We start from the raw sequence: 19,720 nt of genomic DNA on the forward strand, positions 1-19,720 counted from the left end.
ATTCTCCTTTTGTGAGATTCCTTACTCTCAAACAAGACACCTGACACATGGATTATTTCCGCCCTCTTTTATTTCATGTGACATTTTTTTCTTCTATAACATATACGCTAAAAAGAATGATATATTGTTGAAGAGCATCAAAAATAATGTCTTGTTCTTCCATGAGTTAACTTTTGGAACTGAATTAGACTCAAGATTCTTTACACAGTATTAGAGCAGAGCCCATCCAAATTTTTGTTTATCGATGTTGGGCCTCCATATTAAGTCGTTGACGCTCTAGATATCTAGCCCCGTACTTGAGGTGGGGGTGTCGAAGACTCCCTCATCGGATGAAAAAAGTGATGGGAGCCTCCTTATATAGTTTCGGGCAATTCTCCCCTCATGAGCTATCTTTTGGGGTTGAATTAGGCCCGAGATTTATTTCTTTACATGATATCAGAACAGAGTCCTTCCTATTTTTTGTTTACTGATGTTGGGCCCCCAGCCTTGGGAGTGCGGTATGGGTTAAAACAGGGATGGGTGGCCTCCTTATATGGTCTTGCACAATCCTCCCCTCAGTCGCTAACTTCTGAGATTGAGCTAGGCGCTTATACAATTAATGATGCAGACTTATAGTATTTTTGTTGTAGTTTTCAAATATGTAAATTTTATTAGAAAATACTCAAAAAAAATCTATGTTTTGAAATTGAATAAAAGAAAGAGCTGTTTCACTCTCCAAATAAGTCAATCCTCGTATAAATTGGGACGAATGGAGTAACTTCAATTAACTTAATTACATGCTTTCATAATCATAAAAATATCATAAAATATTTAAGACTACAAATTTTATATATGAATATTAGTTTTCTCTTTTGTTAACTCGTGCCCAATCAGATATTATACTATAGAATAAAACGAAAAGAGTAATAATAAGGCTTTGCAAGGGAAGTACATGCTTAAACATAAGTTCTCTTATAATCTAGAAGGAACGTATGCCGGTAAATAGCAGTCTAAACCTCCTCCTTCTTCTTCTTCTTCTTTTTTTTTTTGTTTGAACTCTCAGAAAAATTCGTAGTTGCTATCTTTTGAACGCGCACTGAATAACCTGTTTCCTGTGCAATAGCTCGAGTCTAAACCTTCTGTTATACTTTAGTACTTTATAGTTTAGTTGGTTTAATTATTACAGATTAATCTTTTGTCATGCTAACACACAGCTACCGAAATAACAAAAATAAGAAGTGATGTCAATTCAAGCATATTAATTAACACAGTTACAAATTGTGTTTCATGTTTCATTAGAGTAGGCAAATTATAATTGAGGACATGCTTTACAACCAGACAGCCTAGCTAGCTAATCATAGCTAGCAAATGGGGCCAAGAATTTGCCTAAGATGTCTTGTCACTACCAAATTGAACAAAGCATCCGTGCTGTGGTAACATATAAAAGTTTGTACTTTTGCTTCCATGATTGGATTTATTTTCCATATCTCATTTCTACACGACACAAGAAACTCAAAAACTCAAAAATTCCCATTTGTCTAAAATATTGGTTTTAAATTCAGAAAGTAGTATTCCTCAGTGGACTAAAGGCATAACGTAATAACAAAATACAGATATCAGATATGACAGAATTTAGGCTCCGAATTATCAGAATTGAATAAGTCCAGGTAGTAAATTTCATCAAAACAGAAAAAGAAAATTATACCAATATGAGACTATTTCCAGATTAGTTCACATTGTTAATTAAAAAAAAAAAAAAAAATCATTTCTGTAACGTTTCACAGGTTTAATGAATAATAGCCCGTTTAGTTAAGCTTAAGGGAAATTTGAATGTGAATTAGCATATATTTTTCACAATAGCATGATCATTATAACGGACATCGTTGAGTTCACCCTCGTAAAACTCTTCATGTATCAATCCGCTAAGTGTGTTCTTTTCTTTGACGGCCCCTTATTTACTCTTAATTGGATTGAATCATTCAAATCCTTTACATGATCTTGAAGTCATTAAGATGTTGTTCATTTGAAGATTTTATATATAAAAAATGACCTACTTTTAGGAGTACGCTCTATCTATACAAAAAACAACCGTCACCATCAACCACCTCTACCAAAGATCACCATCGCACGACCACATTCAAAATGATTTCCACTATATAACCACCACTATTGTTAGCAACCACCAGTACTAGTCACCACCATCATAAGCCAGGTTCACATCCAATATAATTTATCAGCTTGTCAGCACGATCATCAACTGCCTCCATCATCATTGTCCACTACAACCTCCACTTCCGATCACTAGTTACACTTCAGCAAACCACCGACCATTTTTACCACAACCTCCACCGCTCGCCACCATCTTAAAACCGCCATGGACCGATGACCACCACCATCAGTTATCACCACCACTAATTTTTTTAGCGTGCTTCATCAAACAAATAATTTTTACAACATCATATTAATTAAGATTTCCTCTATAATATTTACGTTGCTAAAATATTTAATTAGTTTTAAAATTAGATATTTTTTTAGTGTTTAAATGAAGATAAGTTATATTCATTCATATGTTGAGAAAATCCAATAGTTTTTTATTATCCAATATTTCACTACCAAGAAAATAAGAATTAGTGACAGACAAATTATGTAGCTAACCAAAATTCGCCGGTAAATAAGATTAACAACGAATTAATTAGTGACTGATTATCAAAAAACTCTATTAGCTACGAGTAATTTAGCGACAAAGTTCGTAGCTAATTCTAATTTTTTGTAGTGTTTAAATTTTAAAACAATGTCTTAATAACCGGATACAATATATTTCGACTCAAATATATTTCGACTCAAACATCTTAATCTTAATATTAATAAATACTAATCAGTCCATAACTAATTGACACTACAAAATGAGTTTATTAATTTTCCTAAGAGGGCTAGAAATAAACGAAGCATAGAAAATAAATTAAAGCTATGTCCACTCTCTACCGTCTCTAGTGGTTTCTCTTTCCGTCATGAATTGTTGGAAATTTCTTCATAGGAACATTCATATTTTCCGTATGTAGTAGACAACCTTTAATTTGTGGCACTTTTAAATTGTTCCCGACCGAATCTTTAAACTTATAAAACATTCCCCGCCCTTCCTTCTCTTACTGTCGCGTCGCGTGTAGGCGAATTTAGAATTTTAGATTTATGCATTCAATCTTTAAATTCATCAAATTATTTATGCAATTTTATATTGCGCTAAAACGGTTTGAAGATACTCCTAACATTGTTAAGTTCACAAATAACTTCCATAAGGGGTGGTCTTGATTTTTTGGCCCCCCTTAACAAAAATTTAAAAAAACAGCCTCCGCTTCAGAAAATTAGCTAGACAAAGCTTTTGTGCTCCTCAAACATAAGTTGTGGGCATAAATTAGTGTGGCCTAAAGGCAAAAGTTCAAGATATTTGAAAAAGTGAACCTGCTCAATTGACCACAAGTTCTGCCTTATAGGTAAAAGCTAGAACTTATGCCTGATGGGCAACAGAGACGAAACTATTGTTGCCCGTCGGTCATAATTAGTTGTGAACATAAATTAGTTTTGCGTATAAGGCAGAAGTTCACGATATTTCAAGACGTTGAACCTACTCAATTAACCACAGGTCCTGCCTTATAGGCAAAAGCTATAACTTATGCCGGATGGGCGACAAAAAATCTTCCTAGCAAATTTTTTCAAGTTAAGGTCATTTTTTTAAAATTTTATTAAGCAGGGACAAAAACTCAAGAACGGACACTTTTGAGGACACCATGCATCATTTCGCGCTCTTAATGTGGTGTAATATTGTCCACTTTAAGTCAAGTCCGCACAGGTTTTTTCAAAAATCTCACACCATTAAGAGTATTCAACGTCTTACAAGTAATTTACTTTTCTTTTAAACAACTGATATGGAACTTTATTTACACACCCAACATTTTAGTGGACGTTATACATAAAGTAGTGAGTTCAAATGATGCTCAGGTGTCCTATATATAAAGTCCTGCCCACAAGTAACATTCTTCAAACCATCTCGCATATCTCCATTGCATAGCTTGAACTAAAAAAGCACACAACAATTAGTTACCAAAAAGAAGGATCAAGTTAAGTGATTGTTGAAATGTCTTCTAGGGATGTTGAACCACTTGTTGTTGCACGAGTGATAGGAGAAGTAGTAGACAGTTTCAGTCCAAGTGTGAAAATAAATGTCATATACAATGGAAGCAAGCAAGTGTATAATGGACATGAGCTCATGCCGGCTGTCATTGCTGCTAACCCTCGTGTGGAAATTGGTGGTGAAGACATGAGATCTGCTTACACACTCGTATGTCTCTATACCTATATACGTACTTTTTCCATTCTAATTTATATGACACTTTTCGTTTTTCGAGATTCAAACTACAAAACTTTGAACAACATTTTAAAATGCATTTTTTCATCATATTGACATGAGAAAAATTGCAATTTATAGTACTTTTTGTATAACTTTTGAATATCTAAAATATTGAGTTTATCTAGTTTAGTTTCAAACATTAAGCAAATTGACTCTCGAAAAGTAAAAGGTGCTACATAAATTGGGATGAAGGGAGTAGTACAATTGTGTTACTCTGTCTAATTTTCAGATTATCTCTACTATTCCTTTTTCTGAACTTCAAAATTCTGACTATATTTTTGTCTTTATTTTCTTTGGAAAAGATCATGACCGACCCAGATGTTCCAGGGCCTAGTGACCCTTACTTGAGGGAACACCTCCACTGGTAATTATATTACGCTACTATTCACTGTTGAAAAGCATAACATGATATTACTACAACTAAAATTATCTTGTCAGAGTACTATATGACATTCACGTCAATATAATGGGCTTTAAACATTGGTTTTGCTTTTCCAGGATTGTGACAGATATCCCTGGTTCTACTGATGTCTCTTTCGGTAAGCAAATTGACTCTTTGGTTATCATAGTAGCTTGCAAAAATAAGTAGTAGTACTAGTTATATGGGTAAATCTTGCTGAGATGTGTCCGTGTGTGTGTTAAGATCAACAAATTGTGGAATTATTTGAAGAAATCAAAGCTAGGGTTTGATACATATATAGAGAGAGAAAGTGGTAAATATAAACTACCTTCTTTTTATTTGTTTCAACTAAGAGCCTGTTTGGATGGGCTTATGCCATAGTACTTGTTTAGAACTTTTAAAAATGCTAAAAAAAAAGTTAGGGTAGTCTAACTTATTTTCTTTGCTTTGTTCGCTTTAATTTCTATAAGTTCTTTTTAGATAAATTGAAGTCAATGGCCCGATTATTTTTTTGAGCTTATTTTAAGACAAAATGACTTTTAAGGTGGGCCAGCCAAACACTCAAAAAAGTTGAAAACAGCTTATAAGCAACTTATAAGCCAATCCAAACGGGCTCTAAGTCAACTGTACAAGTACATAGTCTTTTATATTGAGGGTAGAAATATAAAAGGCTAACTGCTAAAACTAATACATCCGGGTACAATCGGGAAATACAAATAATGTAAAAATGGGCTGGGCCCAATACAAGAAAATGGATCTAAGTAACTCCAACAGATCTCTCATGTAAAACCTACTTTATTAGAAAAAGCACAATTTTATTCATTTAATTATGTCTTCAAAATATGTCCGTCGTGTGCGAGCCTAATTTTTTCATGAAACAAGCACGACATTTTTCATAATTAGTGATGATGAGACTATGATCTAAGGACTAATCTCTGTTCTGATATCATGTTGAACCGTGCGTCCAAATAATCTTAAAATCTTCGGATGTTGTAGTCAAAGAGAATATCCTTTTATTTACTTAATTATATCTTCAGCGAATCTGACATGTAGAAATTCAAATTAAACAGGAAAAGAGATAGTGAGCTACGAGAGTCCAAAGCCAGTAATCGGGATTCACCGATATGTGTTCCTATTGTACAAGCAAAATAGAGGAAGGCAAACAGTGAAACCACCATCAACAAGGGACCATTTCAACACTCGAAGGTTTACTGCAGAGAATGGATTGGGTTCCCCTGTTGCCGCTGTCTACTTTAATGCCCAGAGAGAAACTGCTGCCAGAAGAAGATGAACCATGCAACTCCATCAACCAAAAATACATATGCAAATTAAGTAAGTTGATCTAAATTAAATAAGGTCCGCATTATGCAGAGTGACACCTAATTACACTGTAGGACCAGTAGTGTACGCAGAATTTTTCTTAAGCAGTGTCATAATATTGTACTAATAACCAGAAAACTCGTTAAGAGTGTCATCGTCATGCATCATACAGACTGTGAGCTCTCCACTGTGGTGCGTTGGCCATTTGTTTGTGGTATCTACCTCGTCTTTCATGTTACCTGTTTAATTTTGACTCTCCTTTGGTCTTACTATATAATGTAGAGGCCAGAGGGTCGTCTAGTTTGATGTATTGGAATATTATCAGTATTAATAAGATATGTATGATTATCATTTAATTATACTGCAATTTTCACGAATTGTGAATTTTCAAGAACAATATATGCAAATAACCGCCTCAATAACGTAACATTAATAAGTGATCTAAATAAGGTCTGCACTATGCAGAGTGACACCTTATATTGTAGGACTATGTATGAGGGAGTGACTCCAACATATGAGGAGCAAAAAGCTTTGTAACATGTGGACAAACATATAAAGTACAACTCTGTACTTAATGAGATCTCCACCAATTAGGTTGCAGTCCATTTGTCTGTGGTATCTGGTTTTCGTCTTTCATGTTACCCGTTTTAATTTTGACTCTCCTTTGGCCCTATATGATGTAGAGGGTCGTCTAGTTTGATGTATTAGATAAAATTGATGGAGTATGAGTATTAAATTCAGTATTCCTAATACATGTATGAGTTTCAATCCCCATGTTAATAGTTCTTGCTTACTACTTATACTACAATTCACGAATTATTTTACATTAATTTAAAGAGGAACAACACACATTAACACTATGTACAAATATAAGAGCACGTACACGACAAAAACTACTAAGGAAGGTAAAGAACGGAAAACTAAAGAATACACGTTTTTCACATAAAACTACTATATTGGCTTAAGGTATAAAGACTTACCCACAGGGCACACCCCTGTGGGACTTTGACTTAACTCTTATATTAAATCGAATGAGCCAAACCAACACGATTACAAAGTAGGCCGGGAGAAGTGCACAAATAACCGATTTCAAGACCCCATTTAAGACATAGCCGACACTTCTAAATTTTGCAAGATGCATGAGTCTAAAGTTCAATATACTGGTGTCTGAAGTTCGGCTTGACAATCCCATACTTAATTTCGACATTTATGTCTGAAATTTGAAATTTGGCCAGGCAGTTTAAAATTTCCAATATATATTTGGAATAAAGTTAATCATTCACACATGGATTAGGATCGTGAAATTCCACATTAATTTTATGATTAATCAATACTATATAGGATAGAAATCCCCACAGAGTTACATGCTCCAGCATCCAGGGGATACCATTCAAATTGTGAGAATAAATTTGGAGCAATTGATCAGCTTGTGCATCACATAATATTTTGTCTATCATTGCCGTGGAGAATTAATATTCGCAACAGTTTGATCGAGCTGTGTTTCACCAATCGCCACTGTCGTAGTGAAATTTTATGTAGATGGACTAAAATTCTGATTCTTAAATATTTATGACTGTTAGGGCATGTGATCTATCTTTATTTAATGATAGTAGCGCACCCATATTTTCCTGTATTGGTGAGGCGCTAGATTAACTAAACAATTAGTCAGTAGAAAGCCATTGTATTTGTACTTAATATTTGAGCTTGAAATTAGAGAAAATTAACCAAGTTAATTTGTTTTATTCATACTCATATATATGACACTACAAACTCTTTCCTGACCTTGCTCAGTTGCAGATCAGAGGAACGACAACATCAGAATAAAGAGCAATGCAAACAACAACAAAATAAAAGATAAAAGGGACAACGTTAATTTATTGTTACGATACTATTTTATTTTCCCATGCAGCGGCTGTGAACTGGCTGGCACTGACCATAAACTCAATTTGCTGCAAACAAAATAAGAGTCAGTGAGTAAATCGTCATAATGCAATATAACTTGAGTCAAATAATAAAATTGCTCTTATTTCATCTCATTGGATTTATTCAAGGACGGCTTAACAAAATTAGTGGTCTAAAGCTAAATTTCAATAAGAGACCTTAAAATTAATACTAACCAGCACAAGAGAGGGGAGGGAGGTTGCACTGAGAGGGAATTTGAGCGGAAATGCGCATAGTGTTGCACATGCAGTCGTGATCAATTGACTGTAGTGCAGCACAACACTCCGCGCTAGCAGTGGGTGCCCCTGGCACCACGAACGGGGCACACACGTTCAGGTTCGTAAGTGAAGTTGAGCATGTGTTCGACTGACACTCAATCACTTGGCTTTGAAGCACGATCACCAGAAGGCCGAAAAGCAATAGTGAAACAACTGATGACTTTGTAGCTGCCATGGTCGAATATATAGTTCTTTCTTACTTACAAATGTTTTGAAAAGAAATTGAAAGTAACTGATGATTTGGTTTTATTTATGCCAAGGGAGAAGTATTTATAGTTGCTGAACAAAGAGTTAAGCCGAAATGTATTTGGAAAATGAGACCCTTTGTGTGAAAGACCTAATTGAAGATATTGGTAGTCAGCTTTCTTGCATTTTTTTACCACACTTTTCTAATTGAGACATAATATATTACACCATTGGTTCCAAGTTATTATCTTGTTAGGGAGTTAAATACTTTTTTTCATTAACGGGAATTTAATTTGGGTAAATTTCATAAATATACAATTTGCTCAATCACATTGTAAAAAAAAAAAAAAAAAAAAAAAAAAAAAAGGCCCAAAAGTTACATTGCAAAGCTTTAGCCCAAAAACACTTTTATACAATGTTATACACTTATATACAAAAGACAGGTACATTATGTACATAGGTGTTTGAAGGTGTATAATGTGTAGGTATACACTGAAAAATATAATTATACAAATATTGTGCACTTATACACATTTATACCCACTTATACAATTTTATACACAATTATACAATATTGTATAAGTGGGTATAAACATAGATCTGGAGTGATTTTGAATAAAAATAGCACTTTTATACAAGACAAATACATTATGTATATAGGCGTATAAAAAATGTATAATAGTGTATAAGACATGTGTATATGGGTGTATACACACCTCTTATACACTATTATACAATATTATACGCACACATGTGCTCGTTGCAATAAAATTTTGGATTTTACTGATAGTTACTCTAATATGTTAAATTGAATATAAGCTAAAGATCTTATTAATTCCAGAAAATCCATATACAAAAGCAGAAAAGAGATCGATGTGACCTGGCGGCAATCTAATTTCTCGAAGTAGTTTTAGAGAGAAACTCTCTTTGTAATGAAACTAGGAGCGGAAGCGAGAAAGAGGAGGCGAGAGAGAGAGAGAGAGGAGGCAGAGAGAGACAGAGAGGAAGAGGAGTAAGGAGTGGGTCATTTTTTGTAAGGTTTAAAAAGATGGATCAATTTTGATAGCATTATTACCCAAATTAACGTACAGTGTAATTATTCCATTTAATTCGTTGCTTTGTTTGAGACACTTGCTGAAAAGATAGAATCGATAAAGGAAGTACAAAAACTTACTAAGACAATGCACTCAATATTTACCGAATCGAAGAGAAACATTTAAAGGCATAGAGTGATAGAGGTCAATGTGTTCTGTTTTATATATAGCTAGGGAGTTCCCTTCGAATCTGAATCATAATCTAAGATTTCTTACATTAATGTACTACTTATTTCACGAATTAATCTAAAGGACCAAAAATTGGAGAAGGCTTGAATACTAATTAGGTTTGGATTCAGATGCAATAATAGTAGCAATTAACTGGAGTTGTAATCATTAAAAAAAAAAACGGATAAGGGAATTCAAATGATATAGACAAAACTAGGGGAAAAAATTAAGCTAAAACACGATTAACTATTACTGTACCATTTAGTGATTATTGCTCAACAAGTAAATGCACCTCCATCTTATAAGCTGTAAAAAAATAAAAAAGGAAACCACTATTCACGTCTAGGGGTTATGTCAGGCCATGCCCCAAAAACAAATGAGTGCGTGATCAATACTCGATACCTCTAATTTTGACCGAGCAAATCATCTATCTATTCCCCATATAACCAAGCTATGCTCAATATTGTCAACATGACAAATGAAATATCGTCTAAAACAAATAACATAAACAATTGAGCTCATTGATCTCCTCGGCTAATAGAAATATAATTTCATTCAAGAATGGCAAATTATACCTCATTATTACAATTCAGAAAATACTGAGATGCAACCTAGTTATGCAAAAGTTGAAAATAGGATGGGCTAGCATCAAATCATGAGGTGAAGCTCACCAAAATAAAGTAACTGAAAGACGACAATCCTAACTTGCGTGTCCATCGTGTGAAGTACCTATCACTAAAAAGATAAAATAATTTAACATGTATAATGATACTCAATGTGTATCATAAACCTCCCTAGTTACTAGTATGTGATTCACATAAAACTTTTACCCTTTCATGATTGTCCAAGCTAAGAGCATTAGAGGAGTGTTAAGGCGATTTCTAGTTTTGCCATTTGAAAGATTGTTTAATTTGAATGTCACAAGCACATTAAAAGATTTAATAGTGTGAAATTGAAATGTCCAATTTTCAGCTATGTTTTGTAATATTCCAAATTAAAAGCTATTATAATGGCATGCACAATGTTGCCCTTTTCTCCGTTTTGATTAATGGACGTAGATATTTTGTTCCTTTTTCCCCTTTTTCCTTCCTCTTAACTCTTTTTTTCTCATAAATGTTTCTTTTCCTTTTCCTCTTCTCCTGATCTTCTTTTCTTTTTTCTTCTTCTTGTGCAAAGTGAGTTGCTCGATAAAAAGAAAAGAGAAAGGGGAAATTACTGTCAAATATCATTTGATCATCTAGTTTACAGTGTATAGTGTATAGTTTGTACTAAATATACATATACTATACACATATATACATCTAATATACATACCTATACACAACATATATAGTCAAAGTGTATGTGGTGTATATTTCGGCCATATTTGGTAATCGAGTCGGCCGAAGGATATATTTACGTAAGTTTCCCAAGAAAAAAATGGAAAAGGCAGACAAAAGAAAAGAGAGAAAAAACAAATCATAAGAGATCAATAGGTACTTTTCAAGCTAAACAAAATCTATTAATCATATCAAGACAAATAGAATTGTTTTACAAACTTTTCAAAAGCTTTGACAGACTAAGCTATACAAAATTTAGTCCGGGAGTAAAATGCCTACTTCAAAATTTTGACAATTTTGCACTTAACCCCCCCAAAAAAAAGTAAAAAAATAGAAGAAAAGAAGATGAACAAACATTAGGGGCAATTTAATTTAAACAAGAAATTAATTAGATCCTTGGGCTTGTGTTGTTTTTGGAATCTTGAGCTGGAGCAGTCCAATAAGACTTGACTGCAAACAGAAGTTTCTCTCTTTCCATAGGCCCATCTTCATGATCCACAATTAGAGTTTCCCAATTCAGCCCATCTGCTATCTTCTTGACTTCCACCAATGTATCTACATCCTCTCGGATTATTACACTTCCTTCTGGCCTTAAAATCCTATCCATTTCTAGTAATATGTCCTCCATTTCACATCTATAAATTGGCAAGTATGGAAATAAACAATAAGTAAAACAACAAGGCCATCATCGGAAATAAGACAGGAAAGTTATGAATATGTACAGTTCAAACATCTAGTTTGCCAAACATCGCCGAACTATACACTGCTTATATACTTCGGCTATATATATAAACTATACTCTACATATACACTGTGTACATATTTTGTAAACCAGATAGCCGAATAGTATTTGGCTGTAATTTTCCCAATAAGATATACTCGCTCTTCCGAATTTATGTGACATTCTCTTTAGTTAGTCCCTAAAGGAATGATGTTTTTATATCTTTAGTAATAATTTAAAAACTTCCCATTATGATTTATAGCTTCAGAAATTTCTATTGCCCGGTTTAGACCACAAATTTCAAAAAAAAAAACTTTTTCTCTTAAACTACGTGTCCAGTCAAAACTTTCATGAAGAGAGTAGTAGAATTTAAAAGAGGAGAAATAGAACTTACTTGTCGTTGTACATAGTAAATACTGAATCAGCATGAAGAAGATCATATGTTCTTGGGTAAGTTGACATAGCTTCACACCTGCGACAAAATTCAAGGTGAATATATATACACCAAAATCTTATTGAAGTACATGATCATCTAAAAATTTAAACTGTTAGAAAGATCAAACTTTTTATTTAACTACTTATGTCGGAAAGTCTTATTGAAGTGTGTGAGCATCTCCTCTAAAAGTTCAAATATAGAACGCATATGGGACCAAATATGCCCTCAAAATATGTGTGTGGGACCAAATATGTTCTCCGTATGGGGCCGGGTAAGTGTAGGTCTCTTAGATGATGACATGTGTCAAATTCTGGTGCTAATTGTCTAATTAATCTCGTAGTTAGGTTAAGCGGAAAACTGTTTCCGGTTCTCCAATCGATTGACCTGCAATAATACCTAAAGCTTCCCCCAATTCAACCAGGTCGCCATGAGTAGGACTCTTCGATAGCAGCTAGGTCTAGAGGGAAGTTATGAGCATTACGTTCATGCATAACTTCCATACCAAAGTTAGCACGGTTAATGATATCAGCCCAAGTGTTAATTACACGACCTTGACTGTCAACTACAGATTGGTTGAAAATTAAGGCATATTTGGATCAAGTATTTGATGGTAAGGTCACTAATAAGTGGGCTAAAGCATTAATAGAGGACAAATCAGCTCAATTTTGCGTAGTACCAGCGCATATTTGAACCTTTTCCGTTTGATTACTTATATCGGGGAAGGAGATGAGAGAAGAAGTTATTAAAGAACAAAGGAATTACCAGCTTTGATATGTTCCAACCAATCCTCTTTCATAAATGACACCAAGCGTGTTCACCTCAGCTTCAGCAGGAACAATATTCATCACCCAAACAGGGTCATCAACCCAACTAGCAGCAAAACCACCTAGGTAAGCATTCATGTCTAAGAGATTTCTGTACCTCCCTGGTTGGTTGAGCTTGTTGTCCACGCTCTTGTAATAAGAAACTCTTTTCTGCCATAGCTGTGAATCCTTCTTGAAAGATTCAGCTGTGATGCCATTGACAGTTCCACTGCTGATCCGAGGTGGTATCGCATGTAATCTTTTAGGCCATTTTTCCAATTGTCCGCCAGCCACATCTTCTTCACTTGATACTTCTGGCAAGGGAGTTACGCATGTTTCAAGCTCCGTGTACCTGAAAATAATGAATTCAACACGAAACAAGATTAGAGCTTCTTCATGTGTCAAAGATGCGAGTCTTAGTTCCTAATTTATCTAAATAAGGTGTGTCTGAGTTGCAGTCTTACCGTAGGTAAGAGAGCTAAGCATATTATAAATTACTATTCCTATGGTGAGAGTCATTGTAGTGTAACCTGATAATCTCTCCATTCCATTTATATCACACTCTTTTAACTTATTTAAACTTTCCATTTTACCTTTAGTGATATGCGTTTATCGTCATAGAAATATCATGACATATATAAGACCACAGAATAAGGATATTTTTAGTATCTACCGAAGTTATCCTTTTTCTCCTTAAACATCATACCTCAATCAAAGACTGACATATAAAATGAAACGGAGGACTAGTAGTTAAGGTATTAAATGTGAGGAGTTGAAAAGCACAAACCAGGCTCTATCAGGATCTTGGGCAGGACACATTAACTTCTTCTTTTGTTCTTTGCACTGGAAATGATTGTATGGTTTTTGCCATATTGCAATGTCATCCTTCTCAACAAACTTTTTCCAGCAGAGTTTCTTAGCTACCTCCTCAATTCTGGTTTGCTCACCATTAAGGTCCTCCCTGGTTCTTTCCCAGCCTTTGAAATATTTCCTCCACCGGATTGGTGGGCCGGAGAGTATCCAATATCCACCAGGTCTCAAGACTCTATCGACTTCCATTAAGTATGCGCCACCTGATCCGCCACACAGCACATGTAAAAACAAATTTAGATTTTATATGAAAGAATTGTTGAATAGTGTGACTATATCATTTAAGAGAATGCACTTTTATTTACTTAATTATACGCACCTTCCTGGTCCCACGGAATAAGGCAACGAGAGCAATGGGCCATGTCAAAAGCTCTGGATGGATAGGGAAGCCTCTTGGACGCGAGCACTCCAATCAGAGCAGGAACGCCTCGCTCAAGAGCAAATTGAACTTGCGCTTCGTGTGTATCCCTTGGCGCAAATGACATTGCTAGGATATCTCGCGACAAAAGATAAGCTCCCCAACTTGCCACCTACATAGATTATTGCAACCTCTTTAGAACAAATTTCTAAATGGAATCCTACAATTCATCTAGCCATAGAGAAAAATACTCCCTCCGTTTCAATTTGTTTGTTTTAGTTACTTTTGAATCTTATGGTCTTAAACTAAAGATATGCATAATGTACAAAAATGTCATTTGAATCTTACAACAACAACAACAACAACATACCCAGTGTAGTCCCACATAGTGGGGTCTGGAGAGGATGTTGAGTTTAAAGAGTTACTAAATATAAAACGTGACCTTACTTTTTTAAACAGGTTAAAAAGAAAAATAAGGCCAACAAATTGAAACGGAAGGAGTAGTACATTACCCCACAGCCTGTGTCAATGGCGGTCCTAATGGAACCATCTTTGAGATTGATCAACTTGTCAATGTCGTCAACATAGGCATCGGCACCATTAGGGAACATAGTCCCTCCACCGGGGAACCTAAACTTGTCTCCTTCTTTTCGGATCCAATTCTGAACGGCCTTCTCAACCGTCAATTCCTTGTGGGGCACATTGGCATACCATGCCAAATCCCTACTCTTAGGCCACTTGAACGGTTTCTTGTAACCGTGAGGCGCAGGGATGCGACATTTCAACAATTGGCTCTTGTCAGGACAATGCCTCTCCCTGTAAATCAATCTATCCCTCTTGAATTTTAACGATCTTTGAGGGTCTTCACAGGGAGTATACTCGCTATACTTAATGTCGCATGGCGGGTATACTTTGATGCCATCATCAGGGCCCGCGCCTTCACCTTCATCGTCACCTTGGCTGGCACTGAAATCCACTTGTGTGGATGTCGAAGCCAAAGAATTATTGGAAACGGCGGTTGTGGAAGTGATTTTCAAGGGGATGCAAGGGATGGTAGCCGGGACATTAGAAACAGGGGAGGTGGAAATGGAGCCTCTACCGAATAGATACGCAACGGAGCAGAGGACCGTAATGGCTATAGCCAATGTATAAAGATTGATTCTTATCGAGTGAGGCGAAGAAGCGAAGTTAGGTCCATTGCGCTTGTAGGTTGGGCTATAGTATGGGGGTGTTTTAGGACCTGCCATGGCACAAATAAATCAATTTCCTACTTACTCGTACAAAGCTCAATTAATGATTCAAAATTGCAATGTACGGTTTACTAAATGGAAGAGCTAAAGAAATCCAACTGAATGGCGTTTATAACACGGTGTTGTAGTTGGATCGGCATTGACAGAAGGTGGTAGGAGGAGAGAGACGTAGAGGCGGATCCAACAATTGAAGTTTCGTGGGTGCACCCACTACACTTTTTTTGTCACAATTGTTGGAACTAAGTGTGATATATGTAATTTTGAAATATATATATAGTTGGAGTGTCCGTAACAGTTGCTGAGGGTATTGCAGATCGACCAAGAGAAAGATGCGAAGAAGGAGAGGAGAGAGTGTTTTGTGGATTATGCATTCCTTGTATGGTTTGGATAACTGCTCTGTCATATGCCATTCCTTGTATGGTTTGGATGAAATAATCTCAACCGTGGAAATGTCCATCATGATTTGCTTCAGTTAAATTAATGTATGCATTCGTTACAAATGTTGGTTGGATTAGGATACAATAATACGAGGTTTCGCTTTGCCAATTTCTTATCTACCTAACTAATTTTATTGGGAAAAATGAGATAAAAGGGTTCTTTCATAGTGAAATGAAGGATAAGGGATTTTCATTTTATTTTAATTACAACCATTTAATTATGAATAGATGGGGCTGAATTAGAATATTTAACAGCTTATGGTAAAATATTAAAAGATCAAAAACTTGTAATAAATTCAAAATCCCTACCAGTTTCCCCATTTAAACTTGTAATAAATTCAAAATTCCTACCAGTTTCCCCATTTAAACTTGTAATAAATTCAAAATCCTTACCAGTTTCCCCATTTTTCAAACGCAAATCTTGATTTTTCTCTCTTCTCCTCTCCTCTCCTCTCTATATTTCTTCTTCTTCCTTTGTTTGAAAATCGAAGGTAGATCATCATTATTTTGTCAACCTTCAAGTTCACCTTTGAAGACAATTTTAATTTCAAGGTAATCTCATTTCTTTTTATGTCCTCTTCTTGAATCAGTGAAATACTGTATAATATGGGACATAACTGTACATAGAATTAATGTTGAAAGTTGACAGATTTATATAAGTACTTGGATTGTGGTGGGTATATGATTGATTGTTCTCACTTTTCAATTCATTCTTTCTGTATTCATTTTTTTGTTAGATGAGAATTGGGTATAGTTAACTTCTTAAGAGAAGCTATCTGTGCCCTAGGTGTTTGATAAATTTTCTAAAAGAATTGGTTTTCTATTAAGCTTCTAGATTCTTATACCTCCTAGGTTTGGTCTGATCAAAATATCAACATCTTGCGAACTAATTGCGTTAAAGAATGATAGTGTCATCCTGAGATTTGTTTAAAGAAGTTTAACTCAAGAAGTTAATCAATTTTGTATCCAGGATGGTTTCTTCTGCCAATAAAGTCCTCTTTTGTTGGTAACCTGGAGATTTCTAGTTGATGTGTAAACAACTGCATCTTTATTAAACATGCTGTTTACATATTGAGAAGGAACTTGCACAGGTTTCATGTCTAAACATATGTAGACATATTTGATTCTTGGGAAAATATTAATTTGTTATATATATATATATATATATATATATATATATATATATATATATATATATATATATATATATATAAATCTATGATTGTTTATATGAAATCTGAACCTACACTGGTTCTATGTGTAAACAATCACATATTGTTTAAACAACTTGCGATTATTTATAACTTGGAGAACATTATTCATTTGTTTTATTGTTGGTGCCATTGAGATGTTTTATATATGTATGTAAAATGGCAAAGAAAAATCAAACAGTTTATTAAAGAAGGCCTGGAGAAAAGGCTAGGACAACGAAAGAGGATTCTGCTCTGTCTAGAGAAGCATATAGGCTTCCAACAGCTCCGGTAACAGAAGAAGAAAATCAAATAATAAACAATCAAGAAATTACGGAAGCGGTAGAGGAAGAGAGTGTCCTGGCAGGCTAGGAAAGAGAAGAATAAAATCAAATAATAAAAGAAGAACATCAAGAGAGTGAGAAAGAAGAAGAATGATCTCATCAGCTCATGGTTTAGCTAGAGAAGAAGAAAGTGTAGAAGATGAGAAATCAACAGATCAGGAAGAAGAAAGTAAAAAATGGAGAAGAAAGTGCAGAAGATAAGGAATCAATGGATCAGGAAGAAGAAAACGAAAGTGGAGAGAAACTGAAGAAGAAAGTAAAGAAGAAACAAATCATGATGTGTTTTCTGAATAAAGAGGGAAAGTTATACATGATAAGAATGTTGCCCCTTCAAGATCAAATGTGGGTGTTTTTTTAAACTACCATTAGTGAAAATAAAGTGTAGGTGTTTCAGCATCGACTTAGTATTTTATGAAACTACTACCAGTTCAAACAAGAGATGGATGCTTAAACACCTACTATTTGTTTATTGCAAACAAACAATTGTTTTTCAAGCATCGACTAGTTGTTTATGGTAAACAAACAATAGATGTTTGTGAATTTTTTATGCTTTCTTTTCATTAATCATCTACTATTTGTTGATGCTTCTGATAGTGAGGTCCCCAGATGCATCAAGTCCATTGAGCTTATAAAGTATCTCTTCAAGATACATCATTCCGAGCACGGTAATTTTCCGGAAAAGATTTATGTAAAGTCAACTCTAGGAGGAAAAAACATTTGTTGAATTTAGAGAAGTGTTGTTAAAACATGGTATTTCAGAGAGGTTCAAAAAAAGTTATTTTGGGCATTTCCTTGATATTCCAATGCAGCAAGTAAATTTCAGGTCAATGATAGTTCATGGTCTTCTACTCCGACGTATCATTAGTGAGAAAAAAATGAAATTGTGGTTTGAACATGAAATTTACCAGTTTGTTTTGGCCCGAGGGAATTTGTCTTGATGATTGGATTACGGTGTCACCCCTTTCCTTCTAAACAAACACTGTTTAGTCTGCTAAAGAATGGTGGACCATTGTGGAAATTTGTTTCCAAGAAAGGAAAAACTGTTAATGCTAACTTCCTCCTTGAAAAGATCAAATCACCTAACACACCAAAAGATTAAAAGTTTTCACTTACATTGGTTTGGTTTTATCATTGCATCCTATGTGTAAGAGATCTATCAAAAGGTGTTGACGCCGACATGATCAAGCTAGTTTGAAATCCCTCTGTCTTCAACGAATATTCATGGGGTCTCAAAATCTACCTTTTGACTGTTGAGTATCTTGCGAAGCCAATAAAATCTAACTACAACCTCTACGGCTTCCCGTAGGCATTCCTGGTAACTAAATAAAAAAAAATTATTTATATTATTTTACTTTTAATATTTATATTGATTGCACTTAATTATTACTCAATTCAGGCTTGGGCCTTTAAAGCTATTCCGAAACTTCAACGAATTGCTAAGAATGTTCTCTTCGAGAGGATATTGCCACGGATGATCAGGTGGATGTCATATGGAGGCCTCAAAAATCTGTAGATCCACTCAGGGCTACTGACGAAAAAGATAAATATAATAACGCAAGGCTCTAAAACACGTTAAACAACCTCAGACTTGCTTAAACAACTTGAGGTTGTTTGAACTAAACAATATACTGACTATTTTGATCATTCTATTTAGGTATTGCACCTTTTCATGATTCCTACAAATGCAGAAAAGAGGAAAGAATACATGAAAGACCTTCAGCAATTCGCCAGTGAGAAAGCGGACGAAAAATTGATGTGTTAAAAGCAGAATTGGATGGGGTGACAACCATAACAACTGGTGAAGCAGGATCTAGGAAGGGTGGCAGTGAGGACAGGATCCCAGTAAGGAGTGGGGGTGAGGAAACGATCCCACTAAGCGATGGTGGTGCGGAAAGAAGTACTCCAAGCGGTGTAGATGACAAAAGGAGTCCACGAAGCCCTTTAATAAATTGTAGTGATAGAATTGATGGTTGTCCGATCAACAATGATTTTGGTGGTCAATATAGTGAAGTAGGTGTTGGTAGAGGAGCTTATGGTGTTTGTCCTTCAAATGTGAAGTATGCCGGTGAATGTCTCACCATTGCGGATAAACAAAGACAATTGAAACTGAAAATTTCTTATATGGAGAAGGAGTTTAAAGATATGGGATAGGCTATCAAAAAATTTCTAACAAACTATCCACATGTTTACGCTACAAACTTTTTGACAGTCTGTCCTATATCTT

General features: G+C 35.0%; 3 protein-coding genes across 3 annotated transcripts; 1 reads left to right on the top strand and 2 right to left on the bottom strand.

Annotated features, from left to right (window-relative positions):
* Positions 1-4,019: 4,019 nt before the first annotated feature.
* On the top strand, positions 4,020-6,457 carry LOC132035122 (CEN-like protein 1). The gene is made up of 4 exons (XM_059425428.1): positions 4,020-4,312; positions 4,684-4,745; positions 4,880-4,920; positions 5,852-6,457. Exons 1-4 carry the CDS (start codon positions 4,109-4,111, stop codon positions 6,070-6,072), a joined length of 528 nt encoding a protein of 175 aa, XP_059281411.1. The 5' UTR covers positions 4,020-4,108; the 3' UTR covers positions 6,073-6,457.
* Positions 6,458-7,821: 1,364 nt separating this feature from the next.
* On the bottom strand, positions 7,822-8,555 carry LOC132035123 (protein 108-like). Its single transcript, XM_059425429.1, has 2 exons — positions 8,219-8,555; positions 7,822-8,050 (listed from the first exon to the last, which is right to left on the bottom strand). The coding sequence occupies exons 1-2, from the start codon at positions 8,493-8,495 to the stop codon at positions 8,043-8,045; spliced, it is 285 nt and encodes a 94-aa protein (XP_059281412.1). The 5' UTR covers positions 8,496-8,555; the 3' UTR covers positions 7,822-8,042.
* A 2,689-nt stretch (positions 8,556-11,244) lies between these two features.
* Positions 11,245-15,764, bottom strand: LOC132032593 (probable methyltransferase PMT15). The gene is made up of 6 exons (XM_059422232.1): positions 14,788-15,764; positions 14,237-14,447; positions 13,835-14,120; positions 13,007-13,399; positions 12,203-12,280; positions 11,245-11,722 (listed from the first exon to the last, which is right to left on the bottom strand). Exons 1-6 carry the CDS (start codon positions 15,520-15,522, stop codon positions 11,476-11,478), a joined length of 1,950 nt encoding a protein of 649 aa, XP_059278215.1. The 5' UTR covers positions 15,523-15,764; the 3' UTR covers positions 11,245-11,475.
* Between the last annotated feature and the right edge of the window lie 3,956 nt (positions 15,765-19,720).

The sequence above is a fragment of the Lycium ferocissimum genome, chromosome 10 (genome assembly GCF_029784015.1).
Source record: "Lycium ferocissimum isolate CSIRO_LF1 chromosome 10, AGI_CSIRO_Lferr_CH_V1, whole genome shotgun sequence".
Lineage (NCBI taxonomy): Eukaryota > Viridiplantae > Streptophyta > Magnoliopsida > Solanales > Solanaceae > Lycium > Lycium ferocissimum.